We start from the raw sequence: 21,608 nt of genomic DNA on the forward strand, positions 1-21,608 counted from the left end.
TATTGAAAAATTGAAAACACAGATGCAATGTATTATACAAAGAAAAGTCTTAATACCATAATAAAAGTACTGTTGGAAGGAAACAAAGCCAGTGGCTACCTGCCCTGGGAAGGTAGGCACTCAGTGAAAAATGAAATTCATTTATAGGAACTATTCTAATGGAAAATTGGGGAAAAGGTTAAAAACAGAAGAAAAAACCCAATCCCATCCCTGAAAACCTAAATGTGAAAGAGTTTGTTATAAGTTTGAGACAATTGCGTTATCACCAAGATTTATCTGAACCCCCTCAGTTTGTCCCTGTGAGTAGTAATCAGCCTAATTTAGGGCCTTCAAACCTGAGGTAGTTGAGGGTCACCTGAAAGACATGTCTGGAAATCACCTACTCTCAGAATCGGACCCAACGATGTTTGACCAATTGTTTCATGTTGCTTTGGCTCCTGGGGTGAGAGGCCAAGTTGCCACTGTGGGTTGCTAATCCTGTATTTTGGTCTGGACCTGGGAGATGTGAGCAGTAGACAGCTGGCCCGGTATGCTGTGTTGATGGCTGGCAGGCCCGAGGTGGTGGTTTCCTATGCAACAGGCAGCGCGGTCTCTGGAGGACCGAGGATGGCGGAGAGAAGGCAAAGCCAGTCTGGTTGGAAGGCCAATGCCAGGACTGAAGGCTTTCACTGGCAGAAAGGATTTCCAGAGACGCAGATAGGTGGTAGAAGGTAGCAGGAACATCACCACTTGGTAAAGACCAAGGTAAGTGGAGCCAGGAGATCCCTCTAGACTAAGGAGCTGGCCAAGAAGCAGGCACCACCCAGGTGCAAGGCCCAAACCAGCTCCTCAGTGAGAGGCCGAAGCAAACCAACCGGACTGGAGACATGAGCTCATGATCCCCGTGGTACCCGGTGTAAACCCTGCTGTCTGCCTTGGCAGCTCAGACACTTCCAAGAAAGGATGCTCTGGACAATGGTTCTTCCAGCCACTGGGTCAGGGACTCAAATTCAGGTAGGATCCCAGGGATCCTGCTGTGGGCAGCAGAATCAGCAAACAGCAAATTCGAGTCTCAATTAAACTCCGTGCTCAGATATAAATAACCCCACAAAGGTAGGTCTTTCCTTCAATTTTTTTTCCTTATTATGTACACTCATATCCTTACTCTAGGGATATGAGACACTGTGCTACACAATTAAAATAATGGACACGGCTGTATTTCGGCCTCTCGTCAACCCTAAGCCATCACTTCATTGCTGTCCTGCCTTGCTCTGACCCATTCACACTGACCCATGAGACTCAGGTCACGAATGATGCTCAGTGACTAACTTAAAAGGCTGTGAGGTTCATTTTTAGCCTGAGGATGTGATTCCTGCTTTAACCAAGGCATTTCACACTCAGGATAACACGCTCATTTTTAGGGTAGCCAAGGTACGACATTTTGATTTGGGCTAGAGAATGGACTAGCTTCTGAGTCAAGCGATTATAAAAGTAATTATACTAATTCTGACATGTATTTCCTCATGTGAGACTGAATTAGCCTGTGTTCCTGTCTAAGTGCTTTCTTAACTGTTTTATTACTCCGGAGAAGCCCATGAAGGTTTTAAAAATTACTGTGGCTTCTTTTTAGAGGCAGCGTTACTCAGGGAATCCTAATCTGGTCCCATATACTAGATTTTCCCCCCATCGGTAATTTGGAGCACAATAGTCTGAATGGCTGAGATTCTGGAAGTGAGGACCAGCCACGTCTGGAAGTGTGGACCCATGCTGAGAACACACCAATTGGCTTAATAGGCACAGCTGGGCCAGGGATGCTACACATCATTCCTTCTGAGGCTTGGGTGGAAACATAGTTGAGCACAAAGAAGCAATAAACATAAGACCGGTCAATTTCTACTGCTGCTAATCTCGTTAGCCCAGCATGGAGATCACACATCTGAGTCTCATAATCTGAGCTCATGGGATGCAGTTTTTTTGAGTGCCCTAGTTAGAAGATGCAGAGAAAGGGAGTTGGCGGTGGGGGCTTAGGAAGGAGAGAGAGTTGATTCACAGTGATCAAACGGGAGTCTCACAACCTGTCACGTGGCAACACTCAGCAAGAGTCCTTGGGGACAGGTCCTGGGAAGTGCTTGTTGGCTACTACCTATGAATTGCTACAGGTAAAGGAAGGAAGACATTGTTTGTCCGAGATGGGAAGGTCACTTAAATGCTGGGGTCCATCTGGAGGGGAAGAAGTGCCGGCGGGCTGCCCACCTCCAGGACATCGTTCAAGCTCCTCCTGTCCCCATCCTGGCTGCAAGGCAGCCAGGGCCCGGGATGTGTGGTTGGAAGGGGTCAGAGCCAGTGGTCCCCCTCTCTCGTTTTCCCTGACCCAGATGCTCTGAAGAACTTTCCTGCTTCAAGATCGAAACCGGCAACGACAGATCGGGGTGGCCTCTAGGTCTTGTTTCCGATTCTTGAAGACGGATGTACTCAGGCAGCAACGCAAGCCTAGCCATAGTCACACCTGAAATCCTGGCTGCTGCCAGCACTGCTGCTAATGGAGATTAGTCATAATATTCAGGGTACCAAACCAAGCCCAGGGTCTTTCCTGCTGGGAGCAAGTTGGCCTGATCTTCTGGGTCTGTCCATTAGGTAGAACACGGAACTATCTTCTTGAGATTCAAGAGGATGCCAAGGCAGACATGTGGAGAAAGGGATTGGAAACCCCTCACGTGTTCCCTCTTAGGGCCCTGCCTGGGTCTGAAGGGAGGTGTCACTGAGGGGCCATGGAAGATTCCTTCCGGGGGGAGGAAGTGTGGCTACTCTCACCGGCTGGGTTCAAGCACGGAATAAGGCTTTTCAGCCCGGTCACAAGAGTTTCCAAGAAAGGTGGGGTCTCCTGAAGACCTGGGCTGTGTGCACCCTTCCTCTCCCTCTCTCTGTCGCCCCTCACTTGCGAAGGTGGGCAGAGGCTTTCGGCTGGGCTCCAGCTTTAGAAGGCAAGGCACTCGCTCTCCTTCCGCCTGACCCCGGGGAGTGGCCTCGGCCGACCCACACTCGCTCAGCAGGACACTCGGCTCGGGGGCCGGCGGGGAGCACCGTGGCGAAGCCTAGGCAGCACCATTGCTGTGAGCTGCTGTGGTTAGGGGCCCCCAATAGCTCAGGGCTTCAGGGGCGATCCCCTGGGAGTGTTGGCTATGTGAGTGAAACTTGGGGGAAAAAAGACCCGACCACCATAAGCAGCAGCGGGAATCCATGGAACTGCCAAAAGAGGGGGGCGCTGCCTTGGCATATTCTCAGCCAGGACACTTGTGCTCTTCTTCCAACTCCGTGCAGCCTCAGGGTCGGGTCATGGTTTGGAATCCACCAGTCCCCTGGTGTTCACAAGTTTGTGCAAATGATGAAACGGAAAAGGCTGAGAAGAAAACAAAAGAAAACGCGTAAGATCTTTGCTCTCCAGCTCAACAGCAGTAGCAACAAGCCTCCCACCCCACACCCCAACAAGGACACCAACTGTCTGGGGGTAAAACAGGCAGGACCGGGAGGGAGGTCCCCTCTGTCGGGGTGGCCCTGGGCTCCCCTCTTCTTGGCGGTGGGGGAGGGGTGAAAGAACACAGATCATGGGCTGTGGAGGGAGTCTTTGGAAGGCCGGGCAGGCCCTCAGCACTGGATGATGGGCGTGGCGTGCACTTCCAGGGTCTGGCCCGTGACTGGGGGAGTCACACACACACACAGATGGGCAACAGGGATTTACACTCTGACCTGTGGGACATCAGTGTGACTCTATTCTTTCTCGGTGATCGCTTCTTGCAGCGTAGGTGGTGATGCTTCTGTTCCTAAAAGACAACAGTCACTTACGTTTCATAGTGTTTGGTGCACGCACACATTCATCTAGCCAACAGAAACGGCCGCCAGGTTGGGCTCTAAAATACATAATCATAACCACCTATTCCCTGGGTCAAGTGTCCAGGAATGACTGGGTGGCATCTGTGGTGGGTTCCCAGAGTCAGTGAGCCCAATGAGAATCACGATCTTGGTTGTGATCAAGTTGGCCACTTTGGATGTTCAGAAAAGCAGCCCGCACAGACTCCGGGCGACCAAGAGTCCCTGGGCTGGTGGGGTGAACCTTTCTCCACTCCACACTGTTTCTAGTTCCTGACCCTTTCTGTCTCTCGCCATTGCTACCCATAGCTGGCTCTAGGCAGCCAGAAGCTTGGAATTCACTTGCCCTGTCTGCTGGATCTTCACTGACCACTATTCATTCATGCACTACTCAACTTGATGCTGGCCTGAAACTAAACTCCTGGGGAGAAAAACCAGGCTAACTGGGTCTGGAAGGCAATGGTGTGAGTGAGTGACCATTCAGTCCACTGGTCAACATTCAGGTCTTGAAAGATGACCACAAAAGCTTTCTATTCACCACAATGTACCCCAGTTTGGGGCTTACGGGTTATTCACCACTGGAGAAAAAAGATGCCCTGTGAATAGAAGGGAGGAGGGAGAAGTTCCTGGTTCCGCTGTATGGGAGGGGAAGGCCCTCATCACACAGCATCCGCCCCCCACCCCCGCTCCCTGGGGGCTGTGCCAGTCCTTGGCTCACCTTCCTCCCAGCCCTCGGCGACACCAGCGAGCTCGTAATGCTTTTTCCGAAGCTCTCCCAGTTTTTGACGCTCCTTTTGCAGTTCGTTTTCTAGCTCCAGCACCCTAACCTGTGGGGAAAGTGGCCTTTGCTTTGAGCAGGGACCTGAGAACGGTCTCATGTCGACCTAATCCCTTTCCTCTGTGGTCCAGGACTCGTCATCCATGTTATCCATAGCATACCCAGTCCTCAATTTCACCCTTGTCTCTGCTCTAATTTCTCCATCCTCTCGTTCATCCATCTATCCCAATGGCTTTTATGCTTTCTCACTGGGACCCTCTATTGGAAATGAATGATACTTTACGGTCCAAATGCCTAAATGGGAGTAGGGCTTATCTTACGTTCCTCTGATAAATCACTAACTAAAAACATACTACTCAGCTATTAAAAAAAATGAAAAATCTTGCCATTTGCAACAACATGGATGGATCTAGAAGGTAATTTGAAAAGTGATGTAAGTCATAAAAAGACAAATACCATATGATCTCACGTAAATGTGGAATCTAAAAAACAAAACAAACAAAATAACATGAAAAGAGACTCACAGATACAGAGAATAAACAGGTAGTTGACAGAGTGGAGGGGAGGCTGGGGGGTGTGTGAAATATGTGAAGGGGATTAAGAGGTACAAACCTCCAGTTATAAAATAAATAAGTCACAAGGATATAAGATACAGCAAAAGGAATATGGTCAGTATTATTGCAATAACTTTGTATGGAGACAGATGATTACTAGACTTATCGTGATGATCATTTCGTGATGTATGCAAATGTCAAATCACTATGTAGTACATCTGAAACTAATGTAACAGTGTACGTCGACTCTATTTCAATAAATAAAAAGAGAAAAAATGTTAAGAAAAGGACAACTCTAATGTTTAGTCTATCTATATGATATGTTCTAATCCAGTTGTAACCCATCTCCTTCAACCCCAGTTCTCTGGAAGTCTAGGCAGGAACCAAATACAATGGTTCTGGCATTTTTGAGGGGTTGGTATAACTTAGGGTTATTATTGTGCAGGAAAAGGTACAATCTCACTAAAGGAAGGGTTGGTCCTTGGCTATTCCTCCTCATTAATTAATTATTTATTATTGCAAGAAATATTTGCTGAGCACCCATAATGGACCCCAGGCTCTGTTACAGGTGCTGGAGACACAGTGGTGCATGGACAGACAAGGTCCCTGCTTACCTGCTTACCCCTTACCTCATGGGGGGATGAGACAAACTAATGAACAAGAAAAGACCTGATCATAAAGCAAATGACACAGGGCGACTTAGTGATAAAGACTAAGGGTGGGCAGCAAAGGCTACTCTCAGGAAGTAACTTTTGACCGGGAGAGAGTCATGAGGCGAGGTTGGAGCAATAGGCAAGGATTATTATGCCTGTGGCCCACGGGCCATGGGAAGGAGTCTGGGTATAACTCCAAGTCCAAAGGAAGCCAGCGGAAGATTTTAAGCAGGGAACTGACATGTCGTCATTTACATTTTTACAATATGTTGAGGCTGAACGCACTGAAGATGGGCAGAGTAGAAGCAACTAGACCCAGTAAGGTGGCTCGTTTTTTTTGCTTTTTAAACTTTTTATTATGGAAAATGTAAAACATATACAGAAGGATGGAGACTGGTACAGTGAACCCCACCATATACCTTTCATGTTGCTCCATCAACTACCAACTCGTGGCCAGACTTGTCTCAGCAATACTCTTTCCTGTTCTCCCTGCCCTGCCATAGGATAATTCTAAAACACATACTTGCATACAATATAGGTAAGTTGCTTCTGCAGTAGCTCAGCAGAGACAACAGAACTGAGCCCAGTTCTTTCAGTGTCTACAGACACCTGGCACATGACTTTTCCTAAAAATGCTGAGTGACCCACCTATAGACTTCACCAGTCTCAAGCTGGACTTTACCCCAGGACTGTGACCAGAAATTCTAGAACAAGGATGTCAGGTATTTTCCAGGATCCTATTTTGCATGGCATAACTTTACTAAAACTGAGAAATGGCATAGCCTTTGATGGGTTAACAGTGGATTGACTTTTTTAAAAAAAAACCTGAAGGTCATATACAAGTAATTCATATCGAAAGTTTTCAAAAAATTGTCAATATAAGACTATTAAATACCAGTTTATGGTCTGCTTAGGAGAGAGCTGATAACATTTTGAGGGATGCCAGACCAAGACGGGTAGGCAAGAGTTAAGATTCTGATCTTTACTAATCACCTCTGTCCACCTCCGCTGTTTCTTCCAGCATCACTTACGTTCATTCTTGGGGTGATATGTACCTCTGTGTTCATTTCCCCCGTGAGTTTCTCTCTGACTTCTCCCCGTGGGAATAATATTTGGGGTCAGTGTCATAGGCAATGGAGTCTGACCAGACTTAGAGATGGAGTTCCTACCTGGGAATCCATCTCCTGGCGTTTGATCTGGGTCAGCGTCATGCTTGAGAAGTCCATGCTGTCTGCAATGATGGAAATAGGAGGGTCTTGTCGAATGACACCCCAGCTGACACTTACCTGAGAGGTGGCCGGTGCCAATGCTCTGCTGAAATGCTTGGTTTGTCATTTATCAACATACGCATGAATGTAAGTGAGGGGTGGAGAGGGAGGAAGACAATGACAGGGTAACTAGGGTCAGGGCCCACCCCAATGGACAATCAGGCCTGTGGAGTCATTTCTCTGAATTCAGAGAAATAGCTAAATGGAAACTCTAGCTAAGGCCTGTCCCTAGAGTGATCAATAGCATGCTTATGTGGTGTCTCAACTTTTGAGAAGGTAAGTTTGAATGTACAAAGATGAAAAATAAGACAGAATTTGGAAACAGGACTGTGGGAAATCGGAATCGTGGAGAAGAATGTAATGAGCAGCCACAAAGGATGGATGAGAAAAGCATTGCTTCTGAAAGGCTACCTGTGTCCTCGATCTGTGATTTGCCAGAAATGGTTGAGGCCACAACTGCGGCGGTGGCCTGGTTCACGCCCCGAGAGGCCTGCTGCAGCTGGGCCAGGTTTGGGCTGTCCTTATCAGCTTTCACCTGCCAGGACCAAGCAGATTTAGCGTCACACAACATAGAGCAGCAAGGATGGAATCAGATAGTCGGTCTGATGGTTCTTGACAAATATATGGGCTCTGCTGTGGTCACCAATCAACTTCTCAAAAATCGCTACCTAGGGGGTCAACTCCTGGCATCTCTCTCTAATATCAAAAATCATTCCTGGGGCTTCCCTGGTGGCGCAGTGGTTAAGAATTCGCCTGCCAATGCAGGGAACACAGGTTTGAGCCCTGGTCCAGGAAGATCCCACATGTCGTAGAGCAACTAAGCCCGTGTGCCACAACTACCAAGCCTGCGCTCTAGAGCCTGCAAGCCACAACTACTGAAGCCTGCGAGCCACAACTACTGAAGCCCGCGAACCACAACTACTGGAGCCCGCGAGCCACAACTACTGAAGCCCGTGTGCCTAGAGCCCGTGCTCCACAACAAGAGAAGCCACTGCAATGAGAAGCCCGCGCACCGCAACGAAGAGTAGCCCCCGCTCGCTGCAACTAGAGGAAGCCCGCACTCAGCAACGAAGACCCAACGTGGCCAAAAAATAATAAATAAATTAAATAAATAAATTAAAAACAAAATCATTCCTGGCTTATTTGCTTGGTGGCCTCGAACTCTAGCTTTATCACTTATTTTGGGGCGACAATAAATAAGGACAGTAAAAGAACACTCCCTGGGGAGCTCTACAACTCATGGAAGGATTTTGGTGACGAGCTTTGCATTAGGATTAGCTGGGGCAATGGTTCAGATTTGGGCCCTTTTGAAGAGAGGCAGACATTAATTGTGGAACTTCAGAGCCAAGCCAGGTAACCAGCTTACTGGGCCGGCATTTTCCTTATTTGAGCGCTCCTTGAATGTACGATTGCTCATCAGAGGTTGGCATGGCTGGACCCCTTAAAGGCCACTTGCAATAAAAATGATGAAGGCAAAAGGCATGCACGTGGAGAGGTGGGTTAGAGGGGCTCCCTGCCGAAAGGCTTTTAGGGGACGCTTGGAGGCAGAATTTTTATCTGGGACTCAACCTACCTGGATACTGGATAAATAATCAGTTCTTGGGGCCAGTGCCATGGTCCAGGTATATTTTCTAACCCAGTCAGAACTTACAGTGTCCTGGGGAGCCCAACACAGGTCCTACCTTGGATGCGGCCACAAGCTGGGCGGTGCTAGCAGCAATTTCATGCGAACAGACCATCAGCTCCTCAAATTTCCCTCGGCCTTGTACCACCAGATCAGCTGCATCCCTGATAGTCAGGAGAGAACCAGACGGGTTATGAAACTGACAGCTGCAACCCCTAATGACCTCACCTTTAGCCCACTCCCATCACCCTGGCAGACAGGGAGCCCAGCCAGCCTGCCCCACCCCCTGTCTTGCTCCAGGAGACCCAGACTCCTTTTTTTTGAAATTTATTTTTTTTATACAGCAGATTCTTATTAGTTATCTATTTTATACATATTAGTGTATACATGTCAATCCCAATCGCCCAATTCATCCCACCACCCCCCCACACTGCTTTCTCCCCCTTGGTGTCTGTACGTTTGTTCTCTACATCTGCGTCTCTATTTCTGCCTTGCAAACCAGTTCATCTGTACCATTTTTCTAGATTCCACATATATGCGTTAATATACAATATTTTTTTCTTTCTGACTTACTTCACTCTGTATGACAGACTCTAGGACCATCCACGTCTCTACAAATGACCCAGTTTCGTTCCTTTATATGGCTGAGTAATATTCCATTGTATATATGTACCACATCTTCTTTATATTCAGACCCAGACTCCCTTTTAAACTTTCAGTCCTATTAACTTCCCTATCAACAGTTCATTTCTAGGGGGCAGATTCTTCCCCTTAGTTGTTCTCTGGGGTGGATCATTGGAAAGCAGGGTGAAGGTGAGGAGCCTTGGGATGGACGAATACTTACACCATGACAGTGGCTCCCCAGCCCACAGCTTTAGAGGCCGAGATAAGTCCTTCCGTCCATCGAGAATTCTTGGCATAAAACTCTTTAGGGGATGCTGTACCCTAGGGAAGTGAAAAATACTATTAGCTATCTTCTACCGTGTGCCTACTATGTGCCAGGTGCTTTTATATATATATGTTGTACACCTTAAACTGATACAGCGCTGTGTGTCAATTATATCTCAATAAAACTGAAAAAAAATATAATAATTCCTACTTGGAATTTTAAAATGCTTTTATGCTTCAGAAGTACCTGACAGTCTGAGAATCTACAGATACTCCTTGCTCAGTCCCTCTTTCTATTTTGGGGGCAGAAAACATGACCTCTCAGACATGATAAAAAGCACCACCAAAGCAGATATAGCTTTGTTCCTTTTTTTTTTAAATTTAATTTTACTTATTTTTTAATACAGCAGGCTCTTATTAGTCATCAGTTTTATCCACATCAGTGTATACATGTCAATCCCAATCGCTCAATTCATCACACCACCATCCCCAACCTCCCGCAGCTTTCCCCCCTTGGTGTCTGTACGTTTGTTCTCTACATCTGTGTCTCAACTTCTGCCCTGCAAACTGGTTCATCTGTACCATTTTTCTAGGTTCCACATATATGCGTTAATATACGATATTTGTTCTTCTCTTTCTGACTTACTTCACTCTGTATGACAGTCTCTAGATCCATCCACATCTCAACAAATGACCCAATTTTGTTCCTTTTTATGGCCGAGTAATATTCCATTGTATATATGTACCACAACTTCTTTATCCATTTGTCTGTCGATGGGCATTTAGGTTGCTTCCATGACCTGGCTATTGTAAATAGTGCTGCAATGAACACTGGGGTGCATGTGTGTTTTTGAATTATGGTTTTCTCTGGGTATATGCCCAGTAGTGGGATTGCTGGATCATACGGTAATTGTGCTTTTAGGTTTTAAGGAACCTCCATACTGTTCTCCATAGCGGCTGCATCAATTTACATTCTCACCAACAGTGCAAGAGTGTTCCCTTTTCTCCATACCCTCTCCAGCATTTGATGTTTGTAGAGTTTTTGATGATGCCCATTCTAACTGGTGTGAGGTGATAACCTCATTGTAGTTTTGATTTGCATTTCTCTCATAATTAGTGATGTTGAGCAGCTTTTCATGTGCTTGTTGGCCATCTGTATGTCTTCTTTGGAGAAATGTCTATTTAGGTCTTCTGCCCATTTTTGGATTTGGTTGTTTGTTTCTTTAATAATGAGCTGCATGAGCTGTTTACATATTTTAGAGATTAATCCTTTGTCCGTTGGTTTGTTTGCAAATATTTTCTCCCATTCTGAGGGTTGTCTTTTTGTCTTGTTTATGGTTTCCTTTGCTGTGCAAAAGCTTTGAAGTTTCATTAGGTCCCATTTGTTTATTTTTGTTTTTATTTCCATTACTCTAGGAGGTGGATCAAAAAAGATCTTGCTGTGATTTATATCAAAGAGTGTTCTTCCTATGTTTTCCTCTATGAGTTTTACAGTGTCTGGTCTTACATTTAGGTCTCGAATCCATGTTGAGTTTATTTTTGTGTATGGTGTTAGGGAGTGTTCTAGTTTCATTCTTTTACATGTAGCTGTCCAGTTTTCCCAGCACCACTTATTGAAGAGACTGTCTTTTCTCCATTGTATATCCTTGCCTCCTTTGTCATAGATTAGTTGACCATAGGTGTGTGGGTTTATCTCTGGGCTTTCTATCTTGTTCCATTGATCTATGTTTGTGTTTTTGTGCCAGTACCATATTGTCTTGGTTACTGCAGCTTTGTAGTATAGTCTGAAGTCGGGGAGTCTGATTCCTCCAGCTCCATTTTTTTCCCTCAAGACTGCTTTGGCTATTCGGGGTCTTCTGTGTCTCCATACAAATTTTAAGATTTTTTTGTTCTAGTTCCATAAAAAAATGCCATTGGTAATTTGATAGGGATTGCATTGAATCTGTAGATTGCTTTGGGTAGTACAGTCATTTTCACACTACTGATTCTTCTAATCCAAGAACATGGTATCTCTCCATCTTCTGGTATCATCTTTAATTTCTTTCATCAGTGTCTTATAGTTTTCTGCATACAGGTCTTTTGTCTCCCTAGGTAGGTTTATTCCTAGGCATTTTATTCTTTTTGTTGCAATGGTAAATGGGAGTGTTTCCTTATTTACTCTTTCAGACTTTTCATCATTAGTGTATAGGAATGCAAGAGCTTTCTGTGCATTAATTTTGTATCCTGCAACTTTCCCAAACTCATTGATTGGCTCTAGTAGTTTTCTGGTGGCATTTTTAGGATTCTCTATGTATAGTATCACATCATCTGCAAACAGCGACAGTTTTACTTCTCCTTTTCCAATTTGTATTCCTTTTCTTTTTCTTCTCTGATTGCCGTGGCTAGGACTTCCAAAACTACGTTGAATAATACTGGTGAGAGTGGACATCCTTGTCTTGTTCCTGATCTTAGAGGAAATGCTTTCAGTTCTTCACCATTGAGAATGATGTTTGCTGTGGGTGTGTCGTATGTGGTCTTTATTACGTTGAGGTAGGTTCCCTCTATGCCCACTTTCTGTATCATAAATGGTGTTGAATTTTGTCAAAAGCTTTTTCTGCATCTATTGAGATGATCATATGATTTTTATTCTTCATTTTGTTAATATGGCGTATCACATTGATTGATTTACATATATTGAAGAATCCTTGCATCCCTGGGATAAATCCCACTTGATCATGGTGTATGATCCTTTTAATGTGTTGTTGGATTCCGTTTGCTAGTATCTTGTTGAGGATTTTTGCATCTATATTCATCAGTGATATTGGTCTGTAATTTTCTTTTTTTGTAGCATCTTTGTCTGGTTTTGGTATCAGGGTGATGGTGGCCTCATAGAATGAGTTTGGGAGTGTTCCTTCTTCTGCAATTTTTTGGAAGAGTTTGAGAAGGATGGGTGTTAGCTCTTCTCTAAATGTTTGATAGTATTTACCTGTGAAGCCATCTGGTCCTGGACTTTTGTTTGTTGGAAGATTTTTTAATCACAGTTTCAGTTTCATTACTTGTGATTGGTCTCTTCATATTTTCTATTTCTTCCTGGTTCAGTCTTGGAAGGTTATACCTTTCTAAGAATTTGTCCATTTCCTCTAGGTTGTCCATTTTATTGGCATAGAGTTGCTTGTAGTAGTCTCTTAGGATGCTTTGGATTTCTGAGGTGTCTGTTGTAACTTCTTTTTCATTTCTTTTTTTTTTTTTTTTTTTTTTTTTTTTTTTTTCTGGTACGCAGGCCTCTCACTGCTGTGGCCTCTCCCGTTGCGGAGCACAGGCTCCGGACGTGCATGCAATGTCAGTGGCCATGGCTCACAGGACCCAGCCTCTCCGCGCACGCACGGCACGTGGAATCCTCCCGGACCGGGACACGAACCCGTGTCCCCTGCATTGGCAGGCGGACCCTCAACCACTGCGCCACCAGAGAAGCCCTCCTTTTTCATTTCTAATTTTATTGATTTGAGTCCTCTCCCTCTTTTTCTTGATGAGTCTGGCTAATGGTTTATCAATTTTGTTTATCTTCTCAAAGAACCAGCTTTTAGTTTTATTGACCTTTGCTATCGTTTTCTTTGTTTCTCTTTCTTTTATTTGTGCTCTGATCTTTATGATTTCTTTCCTTCTGCTAACTTTGGGTTTTGTTTGTTCTTCTTTCTCTAGTTCCTTTAGGTGTAAGGTTAGATTGTTTATTTGAGATTTTTCTTGTTTCTTGAGGTAGGCTTGTATAGCCATAAACTTCCCTCTTAGAACTGCTTTTGCTGCATCCCATAGGTTTTGTATTGTCGTGTTTTCATTGTCATTTGGCTCTAGGTATTTTTTGATTTCCTCTTTGATTTCTTCAGTGATCTCTTGGTTATTTAGTAACGTATTGTTTAGCTTCCTTGTGTTTGTGTTTTTTACGTTTTTTTCCCTGTAATTCATTTCTAATCTCACAGTGTTGTGGTCAGGAAAGATGCTTGATATGATTTCAATTTTTTTAAATTTACTGAGGCTTTATTTGTGACCCAAGATGTGATCTATCCTGGAGAATGTTCCATGCGCACTTGAGAAGAAATTGTAATCTGCTGTTTTTGGATGGAATGTCCTATAAATATCAATTAAATCTATCTGGCCTATTGTGTCATTTAAAGCTTTTGTTTCCTTATTTATTTAAATTTTGGAAGATCTGTCCATTGGTGTAAGTGAGGTGTTAAAGCCCCTCACTATTATTGTGTTACTGTCGATTTCCTCTTTTATAGCTGTTAGCTGTTGCCTTATGTATTGAGGTGCTCCTGTGTTGGATGCATATATATTTATAATTGTTATCTCTTCTTCTTGGATTGATCCCTTGATCATTATGTAGTGTCCTTACTTGTCTCTTGTAACATTCTTTATTTTAAAGTCTATTTTATGTGATATGAGTATTGCTACTCCAGCTTTCTTTTGATTTCCATTTGCATGGAATATCTTTTTCCCTCCCCTCACTTTAAGTCTGTATGTGTCCCTAGGTCCGAAATGGGTCTCTTGTAGACAGCATATATATGGGTCTTGTTTTTGTATCCATTCATGAAGCCTGTGTCTTTTGGTTGGAGCATTTAATCCATTCACGTTTAAGGTAATTATCGATATGTATGTTCCTATGACCATTTTCTTAATTGTTTTGGTTTTTTGTAGGTCCTTTTCTTCTTTTGTGTTTCCCACTTAGAGAAGTTCCTTTAGCATTTGTTGTAGAGCTGTTCCTTCATCTGGTACATAGCCTTTTGCCTTTTCTGCCTTTTCATCTTGTCTACCTTTCTGTGAATGTGTTTTTTGTTCCACAGGCTGCAGAATTGTAGTTCTTCTTGCTTCTGCTGTCTTCCCTCTGGTGGATGAGGCTATCTAAGAGGCTTGTGTAAGTTTCCTGATGGGAGGGACTGGTGGTGGGTAGAGCTGACTGTTGCTCTGGTGGGCAGAGCTCAGTAAAACTTTAATCTGCTTGACTGCTGATGGGTGGGGCTGGGTTCCCTCCCTGTTAGTGGTTTGGCCTGAGGCAACCCAACACTGGAGCCTACCTGGGCTCTTTGGTGGGGCTAATGGCTGACTCTAGGAGGGCTCATGCCAAGGAGTACTTCCCAGAACTTCTGCTGCCAGTGTCCTTGTCCCCACGGTGAGCCACAGCCCCGTCCCGCCTCTGCAGGAGACCCTCCAACACTAGCAAGTAGGTCTGGTTCAGTCTCGCCTGGGGTCACTGGTCCTTCCTCTGGGTTCCGATGCACACACTACTTTGTGTGTGCCCTCCAAGGGTGGAGTCTCTGTTTCCCCCAGTCCTGTCGAAGTCCTGCAGTCAAATCCCACTAGGCTTCAAAGTCTGATTCTCTAGGAATTCCTCCTCCCGTTGCCAGACCCCCAGGTTGGGAAGCCTGACGTGGGGCTCAGAACCTTCACTCCAGTGGGTGGACTTCTGTGGTATAAGTGTTCTCCAGTTTGTGAGTCAGCCACCCAGCAGTTATGCGATTTGATTTTACTGTGATTGCGCCCCTCCTACCATCTCACTGTGGCTTCTCCTTTGTCTTTGGATGTGGGGTATCCTTTTTGGTGAGTTCCAGTGTCTTCCTGTCGATGATTGTCCAGCAGCTAGTTGTGATTCTTGTGTTCTCACAAGAGGGAGTGAGAGCATGTCCTTCTACTCCACCATACATTTATGATCAGCCAGAAACATTTTACTCATCAAAATACTAAACAATTCTGGAACCTGAGAAGTTCAAACTCCGGGTGCTGGCAGATTTTACTTTTGATGAGACCCTGCTTCCTAGAAGGCTGGCAGTCATTTCACTGTAGCATCACGTGGTAAATGGTATAGCTTCATTCTTTATAGGATTGTTTTTAGGCTCATAGCCCTCTCTCTGGACCTTTGTCTCCTGAGCTGCAGCTGCACACGGGGATGTGAGAAAGGAAAAAAGATGCTGACGCCAGCAAAGGAGCAAGAAAACTGAAGTGATGACGTCAACAAGGGACGGAGGCAGAATCTGTCTGAATCACTGCGAGTTAACTGCTGTTGGAAAGAGACATGGCAGGGACTTCCCCGGCAGTCCGGTGGTTAAGACCCTGCGTTTTCACTGCAGGGGGTGTGGGTTCAATCCCTGGTAGGGGAACAAAGATCCCGCATGCACAGAAAGAGACATGGGCAGAGCCCACAGTTGAGAGTCAGCACCAGGTTGGCATTTCTGATTTGCCTGGTTTTAAAAGTCCTCACTCCCTCCTCCGAGAGTCCAGACTTGCAATGCACACTGGGCTTCCATGGCAGGTTCCAGTGACATCCACCGGGGTGAATGAGCCTGCCGCTGGAGGCTCTGGCCGACTGCCCTCCGGGGACCTGGCCATGCCCCAGCTTCTTTCCATAGCATTTGTTGACGTCCATGGGAGTGGCAGCTGTGCCCTCAGGTGGACACATATGGCTGGACGGCAGCACACCTAGACCTCACTGAATGTGTATCGAGTAGACTCCACCTCTCACTGAGCTGGGAATCAGTAACCGATGTTTGCTCTGTCTAGGGCCCTCACCCATGCTTACCCGGCCACTCTCCACTATCTCTCTCTGGAGCTCCTTTGAGGCCATGATCAGGACCTGAATAGCCTGCATTAGGCTGGTACAGGAGCCAAGGATCCTGCAATAAGCAAAAACAACAACAAAAAAGTCAGGGACACAAAACAGAGACCAAAAACAATGTGAAAGACTTCTTTTTCTCTCCTGAACACAGGCAAACTTGGGATGGGAAAAAAGGCAGGGAATATTCTGGAGGTGAAGCTCTGAAGGAAAGGTGGGTGAGAGAGGAGACTTGATTGTGGATCTTCTTCATAAGGAATAGGTAAGGAGTGACTCTTGGGGTTTCTTTCCCCTATAATGCAATATTGATATCATGGTCATCATTAATATTGATATTGACGATTCCATAGACTCAGCCCTTGCCTGTGGTGGCTAATGGTCTATTCTAATCAGTATGATCCAGTGCAGGAAAGACAGATCCTGATCACCTAGGTGTCACCACGCCGCTCAGACTGACCTTTCATTCACCTCCAATTTAACTCCTGTGTCTCCAGCTCGGGATTTGCTGAGCATCTCCTATTGAAAAAGAAGCAGAGTTTCTCAGTACATCACAGGTACTGAGAACCCACTGGTGTCCTGCTACACCTGGGGTCCCACATCCCACAGTAGCTTAGAAACCTAGAAGTGCCCACCCATGTCCTCGTGAGAGTCAGGAAAAGAACCCAGACCTCCGATCTATTCAGTGGGAGGCAGCTGGAGCTACAGTCTGTGTCTTGACATTTTGGCACCTGGGCTGATGTGCACAGAACTCTGAGAGCTACGGCACCATGCCAACAGGGGCAGCTGCTACCAGGTCCTCAAGGCAGGCAGCACACCAAGGCAGATGGCTTGAGTCTTCCATCAAAGGAGTAATATGTGACCTTTCCAATGGTGCCCGCTCAGCTTTTCCCTGAGACAACAGTTACCATTGGTTTACTGAGTGCCTGGCACTGAGATCCATGTGCATTACCTCGCTGAGCTCTTTGCAACACCCCTCTGAGGAAGGTACTGTTATCATCAACATCATATAGAAACGGAATCCGAATCTTAGCGGGGTTAACGTAACTTAGCGGTCAGTCTGGAACTTGAAGGTAGGATGGCCTGACACCAAAGTATGTGATCTTTGAGGAAACTGCTCATCTTCCCTTGGAGAACTTTCTATTTTCTGTACCTCAGAGATCCCAGGGGATTTGGGTTTTGGTTTGTTTTATAGGGGGCTCTGCAGAGAACGGCTAAGATATATCCAGTGGGCAATGTTGCCGAAAGGTAGTTGCACAGCATCACTTTAGGTGATCCTGCAGAGACTTCCATACCTCTATTCTGGCTGTAGCAGTTTCAATGGCAGCGGAAGTGGCAGCCATCTCTTTGTCCACCAGGTCCCCCAGTTCCTCCTGTTTGATGTCCAGGCCTCTGGGCAGGAGCTCCTGTGAACAGCATCACGAAGGCGGAAATGACCCTTTGACCTCTCTACCCTCCTGTGGTGGACAGGTAACCCCCATATGACGGCAGAAGGTAGGAGTGTCCCACCACGTAACACACTTCTGCACGCCGTGGTGGGACTTGTCTGGAACTCTCTACCACATGAGCTCTGCAACTCCACGCTCCTCCCACCTCTATTCTCACTCAGAACCCACCTCTTTCCAGAAGGCCATCCCTGTCGAACCCCACACAAGGCCATTCAGTTGCAGCCGCTCAGACCCTGACCCCACCATTGTGCAGCACCGACTGTATTTGCTGCTTGGGAGGTACTTTAAAAACACCTTCAGGGCTTCCCTGGTGGCGCAGTGGTTAAGAATCCACCTGCCAATGCAGGGGACACAGGTTTGAGCCGTGGTCCGGGAAGATCCCACGTGCCACGGAGCAACTAAGCCCGTGCACAACTACTGAGCCTGCACTCTAGAGCCCACAAGCCACAACTACTGAGCCCACGTGCTACAACTACTGAAGCCCACGTGCCCATGCTCCGCAACAAGAGAAGCCACCATGATGAGAAGCCTGCGCACTGTAACGAAGAGTAGCCCCCGCTTGCCGCAACTAGAGAAAGCCCACGTGCAACAACGAAGACACAACGCAGCCAAAAATAAAATAAATAAATTTAAAAAAAAATTCAGATGAGGGAATTCCCTGGTGGTCCAGTGGTTAGGACTCTGTGCTTTCATTGCCATGGGTTGGATTCCTGGTCGGCGAACTAAGATCCTGCAAGCCACTTGGCGGAGTTCGAATGAGAGATGATGAGGATACGATCTCTGGCCCTGGTCTCTTCCTTCTCTGAATTTATCATTCCCACTATTTTAGGTGGTAATATTCCTAGTATTCTAGGAATTAGAAGCTGCCTTGTGGTGTACTCCTTAAATAGATCTGTATCACACTGTATAGAAATGGTTGACTTCTAGGACTCCCCTGATGGTCCAGTGGTTAAGAATCCACCTTTCAATGCAGGGGACCCAGGTTCAATCCCTGGTCAGGGAACTAAGATCCCACACGCCACAGGGCAACTAAGCCCACGTGCCACAACTACTGAGCCCGCGCACTACAACTAGAGAGCCCGTGTGCCACAAACTACAGAGCCCACGTGCTCTGGAGCCTATGTGCCACAACTAGAGAGAAGCCTGCGTGCTGCAACGAAGAGCCCAGGTGCCGCAATAAAAGATCCTGCATGTGGCAACGAAGATCCCACAACTAAGACCCTGCAACTAAGACTCAACGCAGCCAAAAATAAAATAAAAATTTTTTTTAAAAAAAGGTTGATTTCCTTATTTTTCTTCCCCAGGGAGACCATGCCTTCCCCAGGGGACCTATTCATCCCTGTAGAACTACACCTGGCACAATTCCCTGTATGTAGGTCATACTCACTACATCTTTATTGAGTGAATAAATATATTATCTTCATTTTAGTTGTTACCTGCCCAGCCAGATAAAAACCCTTGAAAACAGGAACACTGTTCTCATCCTTCTTTGACACTGCTTAGCACAGTGATGATCACACAGAAGACTCTCAATTAATATCCAGTGAATTAAATATAACTGGAAAGTCATTCAGAAGGTCAAGTTTTATAGTTCTAACTTTCCAGAATCAAGTTTAAAGTACAGAAAGAACTGGCTTAGAACATCACTGATCCCTGAAGAAATCCCCAGCACTCATACCGAGAAACGACTTTCCCCAGGGATAACACTGATGATACCTCGCCAATGGCTGTGATCCTGGTGAGGCAGCTCCTCACGGCTGTGCTGTCGGCATGCTCGACGATTCCTTCTTCCTCCAGGAGAGACAGATAGGTGAGGGTCTCCCTGCCATACTGTTTACAGGCCTCGGTCAGAGCTGCAGAGGCAAGGCGACAGAGACTTTTAAAGGCCCCCTGCTCCCCGTGCTGTGGTGGTGGCCCCTCACCCTGGTACTTACAGTCGGCAGGCTCTGGCGGGGCTCTAAGGCAGGTGGTGCTGCCATGAACAATGGTGTCACTGGTCAAGTGGGCCAGGAGGGTTACTGAGTGCAGAAGCCCACTGATATCTGCCAGGAGTTTAAAGGAAACTTTCTCAGTCCTGCTGGAGGGGGAGGGAGGTCACTTTCATACCTCCTTCCTCCCCGCTTTGCAAGTTAGACACACACACTCCTTTCTGGGTGCCTAGGAAATGGTCGCCATTGCCACGTTCCAGCGTTTCGGATCCCTGCCCAGCTATCACTAGTGACAGACCCTATCCTTCACCTCTCTTACCTTCTGGGCAGGCCAGATACTGGCTCCAGCATTTTTCCAGTTGCTCGATGCAGCTGGAAACGGACCTGACCTTGGAGAGTAGGTGATCTGTGAGAGGGAAGACAGGGCAAAGTCAGAGTCAGAGTTGTCTCAGCTCGCTTCATCCTTGCTAGTTAAGCTGCCTGACAGATGACCTTCCCCATGGGGGGCCCCAGCCCTGCAGGAGCTTCCCTAAGAAGGGGGAGGAAGGAGAGATCGATGGCTATGCCGGTACGTGATTCTCTTACTGTAGCTTCAAAGGCTGTACTTCTGAGCCTACCTAGTCCTTTAGGCAAGAACCACGGCAATGGCATCACGGTCTAGCTTCTGCCCCTCATTTCCCATCACTGCCACTGAATCAAATCCAGGCCTTCCTGTTAAGTGTTTCAAGGCTCTTGGACTCCCATTACTCTTGGGCTCAGACCCCTGGCTCCACGTTCTGCCCACAACACCGTCATTCCCACTGCTGTGCCTCTGTGCACTGGTCCACGGAGACTGAATCGCACGCAGAGGAGTTAAAGTGCGTGCTCTTGCATCTCGTGGCGTACGCGCTGTAGCTCCTGGCTCTGTCACTACTGGCTGCGTTCTCAGGCCACACGCGCCTGCTTCCTCATCCGACAAAGGAGGAATAATAGCACCACCTCCCGGCATGACAGTGAGGATCGCTGGGCCAAGGCACATAAAGCGTTAGAATCGTGCCTGGCGTATTGCAAGCACTCGGTAAATGTCAGCCGTTTTTATGATTATTATTCCCCACTCTTCTTCCTCTCCATGGCTTTGTGTCTCTCCTCTTGCATCAAAACCCAGCTCATACCATGTCCTGTGGAACCTGCCCACAGCTGCCCCGCGTCCCGGTGTTTCTCACAGGACATGAGGTATCCCGTGTGCTACCTCATGTGCAGCTGTTGGATCTCCCTACAGACGGGTCCCCGCTGAACAGGAAATCACAGTCCTTCCTGAAACTCTTCAGTGAATCGAGACCTTTCTAGCTGATAATAAAAATCACCCATCAGGGCTTCCCTGGTGTCGCAGTGGTTGAGAATCCGCCTGCCGATGCAGGGGACACGGGTTCGTGCCCCGGTCCGGGAAGATCCCACATGCCATGGAGCGGCTGGGCCCGTGAGCCATGGCCGCTGAGCCTGCGCGTCCGGAACCTGTGCTCCGCAACGGGAGAGGCTGCAGCAGTGACAGGCCCGCGTACCGCAAAAAAAAAAAAAAAATCACCCATCAGGTGTTTCTTCCCGTCTGCCTCGTTCTGAATGGGACCTCTTAAGACTATCAAGTACCCTCTGCTCGAAAATGAGCTGTAATGAGATCTGTTCACGGCTACGTCCACGACTTCACAAATGCCCCGGGCCTGGATGCTCTCCCATCTACTGTGCACCAAGGCCCTCCTCTCATCACGGGGGCTCCTCTGACTTCACCACACGCCCTGAGGACTCTGGGGCACGCAGAGTGGGCCCTTGCTCATGCCCGTGACCCTGTGGGGATTTTATCTTTTCTGCCTCTCCATGCTTAAGGATGATGACTCCCTGTCTAGATTTGAAGATCATGGCAGCCACCTCTGGATTCAGACCACACTGTTCTCCTTAGAGACACAGAGGCCTGTCTGTTCCTCCTCCTCCTGGCACTCAGAATTGTTATCAGGCCTCAGCTCCCAGGATGCATTTTATCAGCGTGATCCATGACCAAAGCAGTAGTTATCACACC

The 21,608-nt window shown here is 46.7% G+C and overlaps 1 protein-coding gene across 2 annotated transcripts in view; it reads right to left on the minus strand.

The window, feature by feature from the left end:
- Positions 1 to 3,650: 3,650 nt before the first annotated feature.
- Positions 3,651 to 21,608, minus strand: part of HIP1 (huntingtin interacting protein 1) — a 156,005-nt gene continuing 138,047 nt past the window's right edge. Inside the window, exons 20-31 of one of the 2 annotated variants that reach the window (XM_007468793.1) lie at positions 19,881 to 19,967; positions 19,568 to 19,675; positions 19,350 to 19,486; positions 17,481 to 17,591; positions 16,646 to 16,704; positions 16,156 to 16,249; positions 9,565 to 9,665; positions 8,779 to 8,884; positions 7,508 to 7,631; positions 6,998 to 7,059; positions 4,562 to 4,670; positions 3,651 to 3,797 (exon numbers count right to left, since the gene is read on the minus strand). In XM_007468793.1, coding sequence (XP_007468855.1) covers positions 3,745 to 3,797; positions 4,562 to 4,670; positions 6,998 to 7,059; positions 7,508 to 7,631; positions 8,779 to 8,884; positions 9,565 to 9,665; positions 16,156 to 16,249; positions 16,646 to 16,704; positions 17,481 to 17,591; positions 19,350 to 19,486; positions 19,568 to 19,675; positions 19,881 to 19,967 — 1,151 coding nt within the window. In that variant the 3' untranslated portion in view covers positions 3,651 to 3,744. The remainder of the gene's footprint in view (positions 3,798 to 4,561; positions 4,671 to 6,997; positions 7,060 to 7,507; positions 7,632 to 8,778; positions 8,885 to 9,564; positions 9,666 to 16,155; positions 16,250 to 16,645; positions 16,705 to 17,480; positions 17,592 to 19,349; positions 19,487 to 19,567; positions 19,676 to 19,880; positions 19,968 to 21,608) is intronic. The other variant, XM_007468794.1, reaches the window with a different exon arrangement.

The sequence above is a fragment of the Lipotes vexillifer genome, unplaced genomic scaffold, assembly GCF_000442215.2.
Source record: "Lipotes vexillifer unplaced genomic scaffold, Lipotes_vexillifer_v1.1 scaffold12, whole genome shotgun sequence".
NCBI classification, from domain to species: Eukaryota; Metazoa; Chordata; class Mammalia; order Artiodactyla; family Lipotidae; genus Lipotes; species Lipotes vexillifer.